General features: G+C 39.2%; 1 protein-coding gene across 1 annotated transcript in view; it reads right to left on the bottom strand.

Annotated features, from left to right (window-relative positions):
* Positions 1-10,572, bottom strand: part of LOC102496691 (transmembrane protease serine 11E) — a 49,137-nt gene that overhangs the window by 5,719 nt on the left and 32,846 nt on the right. Inside the window, exons 8-10 of the mRNA XM_006165327.2 lie at positions 8,048-8,188; positions 7,900-8,012; positions 6,769-6,911 (exon numbers count right to left, since the gene is read on the bottom strand). Of these exons, the coding sequence (XP_006165389.1) occupies positions 6,769-6,911; positions 7,900-8,012; positions 8,048-8,188 (397 nt within the window). The remainder of the gene's footprint in view (positions 1-6,768; positions 6,912-7,899; positions 8,013-8,047; positions 8,189-10,572) is intronic.

Genomic DNA, 10,572 nt, shown 5'->3' with positions numbered 1-10,572 from the left:
TCCATGCTCCTCTCGGGATCTTGGGCACACGCGCACACGCGCCCAGTGTGAGTTTTAAGCCACTGGGTCTGGGACGCAAACCGCGGTCAACTACGTGGGAGTCCAGCGACATAACCATTACGCTAACTGCTGGTTCCCTCTCTCATTTCTGTGCACAGTAGTGCACCCACTCTCTGGAAATTAAAAATAAGAGGAAGAAGCAGCAGCAGCAGAAGCCAAACCAGTAGATAATTATAGTATTAATATGTGAAGCAATTAAGGAATAGAGTTAAATGTTAACAGAAAGAATGGAAATAAAAGAGATAAATCCGGGAACCAGCAGTTAGCGTAATGGCTATGTCGCTGGACTCCCACGTAGTCGACCGCGGTTCGTGTCCTGGACCCGGTGGCTTAAAACTCACGCCGGGCACATGTGCGTGCGTGCCCAAGATCCCGAGAGGAGAATGGAGGAGAAGGGATTGCGGCGTGACCATCCCCCCTGGGGGGTGATTTCTCGCTTTCTGTCTCTATGTCTCTCTCTGTCTGGCGAGCGCATGTGCCCTACAGTGAAAATCTCTCCAAAAAAAAAAAAAAAGAGAGATAAATCCAAAAGATGTGGAAAAGAGAGAAAACATTCCAGGACTTAACTGATTACATGAGAAGGAGACGTAGGAGTAAAAGAAGATTCTAGGAATAGTTAATGCCAATAACATAAGTAAGAGACTTAAAAATGTTAAACTAGCTAACATTTCATAATGCCTGCTGAGTTTGAGATGGCACATATACAAATTTCCATCTTATATTATACTAACAATTTAAAATGTATAAATGGAAATGCCTTTGGAGTAGGTGGAAATGTGAGACTAAATATGGGCAAGAGTTTATTCTAGAGACGTGGATTTGGAAGTGATTAAAGTGACAGCTAAATTTTAAAAAAATGGTCTCTTTGATGAGACTATAGAGAGCAGAAGAAAATTTTTTTCTAGCTTCATTTAGCCTTGAAAGATAGAAAGTATAGAGTGAAGGAGAGAAAGATGAACTAAAGGAGGGAACTAGAAAGGAACATCTGAAGAGGGAGGGAGAGAAATCAGCATATTTCAGGATAATGGAGCCCAAGGAAGGATCATGTTAAAGAAAGAGGAAAGCCAGATATAACTGAGATGAGAAAGAGAGAAGACACAAGAGATGTTTGCATTTAAAGTTATTAATGATTTTTGAGATATTAAAATATTTGTTGTCAGGGCCAGCAGGTGGTGTAGTGGTTATGGTGTTGAACTCTCACATGGCTGACCACAGCTCAAATCCCAGACCCCGTGGCTTGAAAATCACACTAGGTGCATGTGGATGCCTGCCCAAAATCCCAGGAGGAGAACAGAGCAAAACGGATTGTGGTGTGGCCATCCTTCTGGGAGATGATTTCTCCCTTTGCCTCTCACTGTCTCTGGTGAGCGCACATGCCCTATGGCAAAAACCTTTAAAAAAGAGAAAGAGGGAGAAGAAAAGAAACATATTTGGTATCAGGCAAATTGGAAAAATTGCAGATGGTAGGTATAAAAGATAAAAAATATCTGTGAAGTTACCTCAGAGATAGGAAGTAGGTACCATCACAGGGCTAAATTTGGTTCTTCCTCTAAAATTCATTTATAATGAATATTTACCTCTGATACCACCTTTAAAATGGCATTTTAGACTAGAGGAGATATTTTCAAAGGAAGCTCTATGACATCTGGGGTTTATCAAAATAGATCGTTTTTTGTTTGTTTGTTTTTTAGAGGGAAGGATAGAGAGAATCGTTGTAGGATAGGTGTGCATGAGGTAAGATTGTCAATGAGCTAATAATTGTTGAAGCTAAATGGTAAGTATGTGGGGGCTCATTATACTGAACTATTTTTGTATATATCTGAAATTTTCTGACAGACTAGGGGGACATCTATACACCTCTTGCTCTGGAATATTAAGAAGAAAGTTACATAAAATAAAGGCTAAGATAGTTAAATAAAAATAATTAATAATCACTCTAAATGTAAAATCAAAAGACATTTTGAATAGTTTCAGTAAAGTTGGAGGCAAGTAAGTAACAAGAGGGTCTAGGAAAATACGTAATCAACAATTCTATGACAGTCAAAAACAAACAAAATACAATTGTTTTTTACTATTCACAGTGGTTATGTTCTAGGAAGTCACCATGAACACTGGATTAGTGATTATTGAATCATTGCTCCAAGGAAATATGCAGAATCAGGTTTCCAGGAACCTCTGGTCACATTTTTCTCAATTGATTAATACATAACCATGTTTTACAAGTGTTTCTGTTTAAAGACACCTTCTTTAATATACAATGTTAATTCAGTAACACCGAAATAGCACCATAACATGCCTGAACAAAGTTTATTTTTTTTCCATAAGACACATCATACCCTTCAGCACTACATTTGGAAGCAATTTTAGACACCTAAATCCAAGCAAAAACCATAAAAATGTTAAGTATGTAGCACTAAATAGACCATGAAAAGAACACCTGTGAACTGTATGAGAGTTGAAACAAGAAGCTACAGCATAACATTTTCCTACCTCAGGAGGGAGCTTGCTCATTGGTTACTCAAATTTTTTGCCACCCTGCAAATGCTCATAGGTGCCCATGAAAGTACCTTGAGTATTGATCTTGGGGTTCAGAAAAAATTTTAGCAAGTAGGTGAATTTGAAAAATATGAAGTCTGCAAATAACAAAGATCGAGTATATTTTCAAATGAATCTTTCGTTTTATTAAGATAGCTTATAGGATCAACTTTGATTTTTTGTGGAATCTTGTAATGGGATAAATCAACGTTGTTTCATGTCTTTCTCCAGAAACGACCAGGGCCCCAGGGCAAAAAAAAAAAAAAAAAAAAAACCTGTGAAGTGAGTGAGCTTTGAGCAGTTGGCTAAAAGTATGGAGGAAGGTCAACTGGGTGAAAGAGTTTAATGTAGCAAACTTAGCATTGCTAAAATGATTAACCCAGAAGTAAAATATGGGGAAGGAATATGATAAAGTCACAGTAGATTAAGGGAAGTGAAGCCAAGGAAGGTTAAAAACAGGTGTAATATACATGTGAAAGAATAGAGGAAAAAAACACATGAAAAGTTATTAAAAACAATTTAAAAAAAAATTAATGACATACCATTTTATGGTTTCAGATTGAAAGCATATAAAGTAACTTGGGATCAGAGTAATGTGAGGCCGGCACTCTAATACTGTGAGTCAGCACTAAGTATAGGAAAATGGAAGTTGGAATCAGCCTGGCCCATTGAAAAGCATACCACTCATATATGTATGTGTGCCCAAAGTCCTGAAGGGAAGGAAAAAATGAGGGGGAGAAAGGTTATGGTATGACCATACTCCATTGAGGGGAGTTCTCTCTCTTTCTCACATACAACCTCTAGTAATTAAAAAACAAAAAACGTTACAAATGGAACTTAGAGCGTACACTATACATAGGGTCTATCAAATCACGAAATAAAATTTACAGGAATATTTAGTGTTATACCCAAGGAATCAGTTATTGTTCCCTCCAAGATTGTTTTATTCGTAATTCCGAGGATGAAGACAGATGTGGAAGTCAAAATATTCATGTCTGCCAAAGGCACAAAGCTGACAGCACTAGCTTATATACTAGAAAGCAAAATCAGGGTTCAAAAAGAAGTCTATGTTCTAGAGCAAGATGTAATAGACTTATTCTTTTTTCCCCAGGCTAAATACAGCTAAGAAGCTAAGACAAACAAACAAAAAATCATGGACATTAGTAATAATAAAAATATTAAAAGATCCTGAAGGTAGAGAGAAGCAGGAAGAAGGAATAATACCTCAGGATTCAAAATAGCAGTGAGCTCTCTGGATTTTCTTTTTGCTTCATATATCCTGGACTTAGAGCTAAAGAAATCTGGAAAACTGGCAGCCTACCAAAAGATACATATAAAAAATAAGCTCTAAGAAAAGCCTGTCTTCTCTAGTCATAGAATCAGAAAGGAAACAACCTAGAAAGACAGAAAACCATGGCCCAGTGGGAGGCTTCCATGTTAACCAGGCTGTAACACTGTTATATTCTACCAGTCTGGTGCCAAAATAGGTTGAGTGGGAGAGACAGACTTTCATCTCTTCCAGATGATAATGAAGCCACCACCCTGTGGTGACCATGTGGGGAACCTGAACTAGCACTGATATCTAGACATAACTTTCCCTCCTACTAGGGAGGACATGTAGTTAGAAGTCAAAACTTTCACCACTGCCAAGCAGTAATAAAATCATTACCTCGTGATGTCAGTGAGGCCACCAGGAGCAGTACCAAGGTGCTCCTAGCTAAAGTGGTATCAAAGAGAACTAGTGGGAAGCCTGAAATTCCAACTCCATGCAGCAATAATGAAGCACTAGTCCTGCTTCTGGATAAATGAGTGGGGAATGAGGTGGCACCTCCTTCCACCTCCCTCCTGCCAGTGTGTTGTGAGTGGAGTCCTACTAAAACAGAAGATTTAAATGAGATCTAGAATTTCATAATATTCCAATGTCCAGGATACATTTGAAAACCATTCATCAAACAAAGCACCAGGAAAATATTAACTTGAATGAGACGAGGCAATGAGATGGCAAAAATGTTGGAATTATCTGAAAAATATTTTAAAGTGGTCATCACAAACATGCCACAATGAGCAATTACCACCATGTTGGAAACAAATGAATGTGTGTGTGTGTGTGTGTGTGTGTGTGTGTGTGTGTACAAAGTCTCAGCAAATAAATAGCAAATATAAAAAATAATCAAATGAAAACCCTAGAATAAAACTGCAATAACCAAAATAAGGAATTTACTAAATGGGCTTACAGGAAAAATGGAGATATCAGAGGAAAGAATCAGTGAACCTGAAAAAATAGAATGACAGAAATGATCTAATCTAAACAGAGAGGAAAATAGGTTTTTAAAAAAAATAAACAGAAGCTCAGAAATCTCTGGACCTATAACAAAAACAGTTAACATTTCTATCATTAGAGTCCCAGAAGGAGAAGAGAAAGAAAATGAGACTAATAAAAGTATGTGAAGAAATTTGGCTAAAGTTTCCAAATTTGATAAAAGACATAAACCTACAGATTCAAAAACAAAATAAACCCAGAGAACCAAATAAACCCCCAAAAATTCATACCAAATGTATCATCAAAAGTTTGACAACTAAAGACAAAAGCACACAGTAAGAGAGAAATGACACTCAAAATTTTTTTTGTTTTTAAATTCTCCAGAGGATACATGTGCTTGCTGGAGAAAGGTAAAGAGAGAGAGAGAGGGAGAAATCATTCTTCTCTTCTGGAGGGCATGGTCATGCCACAATCTCTTCTCCTCCATCTGTCCCTCTTTTCATGATTTTGGGGCTCACATGTGCACACACACACCCAGCATAGTTTTCAAGCTACTGGGTTTAGGACTTGCACCACACGGTCTGCCATGTAGGATCTAACTTCCTTAACCACCAGACCATGGGCTGCCCCAAGAAAAAAACGATGCTAATATCAACAGATTTCTCTTAGAAAACATAAAGGACTTGATTAAATGCTAAAAGAAAAGAGCTTTCAATATCGAATTCTACATCAAAAATTGTTTCAGAAATAGGAAAGTGAACACTTGCAGACAAAGAAAATATAAGAGAATTTGTCATCCCCAGAACTACACAAAAATAATGTGGAAAGGGGGTTAGTTCTGCGGCCTGGTAGTTAAGATGGCCAGATCACATATCACCAGTCTTGGGGTTTGAGTTCCAGACTTGGCGTCTTGAGAAGCACACCAGGCATGTGTGCGTGAGTGTCCAAAAGGAGGGAGACATGGAATAGAAGGGATTATGGTGTGACCATTCACCAGAAGGGAGGGGAGGAGATGCTCTCGCTCCCTGGTGAACACACATATACTCAAGCAAATAAAAAAAAAATTAAGTGGCTAAAGGAAATTTCTGAAACTGGGGAAAAATGATTAATAAAAGAAATCTTAGAAAATCAGGAAAACAAAAAAGCAAAATTATGGGTAAATAGACTTTCCTTCTTCTTTTCACTTTTCTGAGTTGTGTTTGGCAGTTAAAATAAAATATAGCCTGATGTGGTTCTCAAAATATAGAAGAAACATTTAATATTTACATTAATATTTAATATTTTAAAAGTCTTTGTATTTCTAGATAAAACAGACAAAGGTAGAAGTACTTATAGGGAGGCAAATTTTCTATTCCACACTCCCACTGAACTAAAAAAATGTCAATACCAATAGATTGTTATAAGAATACACACACACACACACACACACACACACACACAAAGAAGTCACTAAAATGTTTCTACAAAGAGATAAAATTGCTAATAAATAAAAACAGAATTCTAAAAAGATGTTCCGCTATGACAATATTTATATAACATTCTGGAAAATACAAAAATCACTGAGACGTAGAAAAAATTATTGATAGCCAGATGTTAGTGATACACAAGGAAAGAATATTACTCTTTAGATCTTGGTGGTGAAGAAATAGTTCTCTATCTTAACTGCCATAGTGATTACACACACCTACATGTAAGATGGAATCCCATAGAACTAGGCACATACTTTGTGCCACTGCCAGTCTCCTGGATTTTATATTGCACTATAGTGATATGAGATGTAACCACTGGAAAAACTTGACATATAGTATGATACTCCCCTGTACTATCTTTACAACTTCTTGTAAATCTATAACTATTTCCAAAAACAGAGTGCAAAAAAAATATGCAGGATACTAACAGGCAAAAGCACTTACCTGACATGCATCTCTTCTTCCTTTAAGGAAGCCAGCACATAACATTCTTGGAGTTATGGCACCATTGTAAGATTGAGGTTCATTGCAAGTTTTAGTGTCTATAAGTTCCACCTGTACTTGCCGCAGGTGATTTTGACTGCTCCCTAAAGGGAAAAAAGTCTTTGTATTTAGAAGCATAAAGCTGAAGGAAATATTTCATAATTACTAGGTAAGATAGTCATGTAAAACAGTATATGGGTTTTTTAGATGCAAAAATATTTTGGAAGACAATTTTTTTCTTAACTATTTTCAATTAAAAGCTAAAGTTTTTAAAGATAATTTCCACTGTATTATTAAGCTTTGAGTTAAATTTTGGTGGAAAATAATGGTGACTTTTTGACTCTCACATTTGGACATGTATTACTTATAAACAGGGTAGGTAGAGGAACCTAGGGGAAATAAGTTTTCTATTCCACATTCCACTGTCAAAGTCAATGCCAGCAGACTGTAATAAGACATACGCACAGACACATAACTCAGAGGAACCACTAATATTTCTCTACAAAGAGATAATCAAAAACACTAACATGTAATCTGTTAAGGCAAATTCTCTAATAAAATGTTCATTGGCTATGACGCATATTTACTCTTTCAGACATCTTTCCAGCATCTTTATTATAGTAGTAGTGATGTACTTACAGTAACCTAAGGCAAGAATAAATGTATGTATCCTAATAAATGGCCTAGTTCACTTGTATGGCCCAAATGACTCAGGTCTGAATGACCAAACAATCAACTATTTTGGCATAATGATATTCCATTCTTTTTTTATTTTTAAGGTTTTTGCTGTAGAACATGTGCATTCTGGAGAGACAGACAGTGAGAGGAAAAGTGAGAAATCACCCCCTAGGGATGATGGCCATGCTGCAGTGTCTTCTTCTCCATTCTCCTCCTGAGATTTTAAGTATTCATGCACACATGCCTGGTGTAGGTTTCAAGCCACCAGGTCTGTGATTCAAACTACAATTGGCCACATGAGAGTCCACCTCCTTTAACCACCATACCACCTGTTTGTCCCAGAAATTCCATTCTTTAAATGTTGTAGAATACCAAATTAAATTACTATGATTTGAGTTTTCTTTAGGTGCTCACCATCATTTTGCCGTGCTCCAAATCCTGTCACAAACATATCATCACCTGGGTGGAACTCATAGGATGCATCAGGGAGGCAAACTCTGTGTACGGCATTTGTGTAGGGCACAGGGCTAGTACGGCATTGTGTTAGGGAACAGGGCTAGACAGCTCTGCAACCGCAATGTCATTCTCATGTGATGGGTATTTGTAATTTTCATGGACAATTATCCTCCGGAGGCCTCGTTTCATTTTTGGAGGCTTTACGGTTACTCCAAAAGATGCAGTCCATCTGGCTGGATCCTTATATCTGGGGAGGAAAAAAGAAAAATGGGAAGAAATTCATTTACCATCTTATCAATACAATAATTAAAATGAATAAATTCATTTATCATGTTACTAACATAACCATTTACATTATGTAATTTAGTCCTTAGGTATCAACGTTAAGTTTTGTTTTCTTTTTTAAAGTTAGTTTCTATGTCTGGGAACAAACTCTTTCCAATCTGAACATCAGATTCAGGGAATGCTATGGTTTTGATAGCAGTTTTTCCTCCCAAGTTTTACGTTCTGGAGCTTCATCCTAGATTTAATTGCTCTGGCAGGTAGTGAGGGTCCGGGACACGAACCGCGGTCGACTACGTGGGAGTCCAGCGACATAGCCATTACGCTAACTGCTGGTTCCCAGGGAATGCTATGGTTTTGATAGCAGTTTTTCCTCCCAAGTTTTACGTTCTGGAGCTTCATCCTAGATTTAATTGCTCTGGCAGGTAGTGAGACTGTCAGGGGAAGCCTGCCTTCAACATATTTAGGCTTCTTATCAGAGAGGACTGGTGTTTGCATGTGTGGACAGAGAAAGGACGGCCCCTCGGTGTGGATAGGCACCATCCAATTATCTGAGAGCATGGCAAGAACAAACAGGAAGTGGAAAGTTGGTTTCCTTTTCCTCTGTCTATTTCTCTACACAAACCTCTCTTTGCCTCTGCTTCTGTCAGCTATGTTGTGACACAGTGTCTTAAGCTGGCCTCATACCAGCCCCTTTGAATTTCCCAGCCACCAGAACCTTGAGCTAATGATCGTGTAAAGACTCTCCCCGCAAAGGGTATCTCAGAGATTTTTTGAGACTGCTCTATCTCTGATGGGCTCAGAAGCCTAAGGGGGAAGAATGGTTTCTGTGAAAGGGCCCAGGGTAGGCATACTGCCTACACAGGCTGTAGCAACCTGTATCCCAGCACAGTGCTTGATTGTTCCAGCCATGACTCAATTGGTCCCATGTGTGGCTTAAGCCACCATTCAGGAAAGCATGGATGTTGGCTAATGCAGGCAGCAACCTCTGCACAGGTGTAGTGCTAATTCTGCAGGCATGCAGAAGGCAAGAGCTGTGGGGTATGGCAGCCTCCCACTAGCTTTCAAAGGATACATCCAAAAGCCTGGGAGCTCAAGCAAAGGCCTACCTCAGAGGCAGAGCCACCAAGAGCCTTTACTAGGGCAGGCCAAGTAGTAAGGTGGGGTTAGAGCTAAAAAGCTCACCAGGAGGGCTATTCCTAGTGGAACTACAGGGACACAGTTGCCCTCAGGACTCAGGATTCTAGAACTACGGCAGTGTGCAGTGACCCCCTGAGAAAGCTTCTGGCACTGGACTCCAAGTATGAATAGTCGTGGGGGTTGTGACCAGCAAAGCCCTAAGGTCAGGACCAGCCAGAGCCTCAGAGCCCCATCCCCCACTGGAGAGTATTGGACATGGGGTCAAAGAAGATCATTCTCAAGCTTTAAGATGCAATGCCTGGGAACCAGCAGTTAGCGTAATGGCTATGTCGCTGGACTCCCACATAGTCGACCGCGGTTCACGTCTTGGACCTGGTGGCTTAAAACTCACACCGGGCGCATGTGTGTGAGTGCCCAAGATCCCGAGAGGAGAATGGAGGAGAAGGGATTGCGGCGTGACCATTCCCCCTGGGGGGTGATTTCTCGCTTTCTGTCTCTATGTCTCTCTCTGTCTGGCGAGCGCACGCATCCTATAGCGAAAAAAACCTCTCAAAAAAAAAAAAAAAAAGATGCAATGCCTGTACTTTAGAATTTTGATCTCGCTTGCGGTCTGTTACTCCTTTCTTTTTGGACAATGGGAATTTCTACCCTGTTTGACCCAGTGTTATATTTGGTAGGTTGCTATTTTGCTTTTATGATTTTACATACTCACATCTGAAGGGTTCACCTGAGTCTCGGATGAAAGGACTTGAACTTTTGGGGTTAATTCCAGGACAAGTTAAGACCTGGGTATGGGGGGCGGCAGGTGGCATGGTGGTAAAGGGCACTGGACTCCCACATGGCCAACTGTGGTTCAAGTCTCAGATCTGGTGGCTTGCTTTCCCACTTTCCCTCTCTCTCTTACTCTGTCCCTCTCTGGTCAATTAAGTAAGTGAAATAAATAAATAAACAAAGATACATAAAATAATTCTTTAAAAAAAATACTTAGAGGGACTACTGGAATGGAATTCTTATATTTTATATTTGAGAAAGACATAAACCACAAGGGTAGAATACTGTGACTTGGAAAATGGTTTGTCTCCCTAAAGCTCATATTCTGAAAGCTTTGTCCTGAGTGTAATGGCTATGGCAGGTGGTAAGATCATTAAGAGGGGGACCAGTAGATGACATAATGGTTACGTCACTGGACTCCCACATAGTTGGCCACAG

The sequence above is a fragment of the Tupaia chinensis genome, unplaced genomic scaffold (genome assembly GCF_000334495.1).
Source record: "Tupaia chinensis unplaced genomic scaffold, TupChi_1.0 Scaffold143894_1, whole genome shotgun sequence".
In the NCBI taxonomy this organism is placed as follows: Eukaryota; Metazoa; Chordata; class Mammalia; order Scandentia; family Tupaiidae; genus Tupaia; species Tupaia belangeri.
The sequence above is the reverse complement of the archived record's forward strand: the minus strand, read 5'-3'. Positions and strand labels throughout refer to the sequence as shown.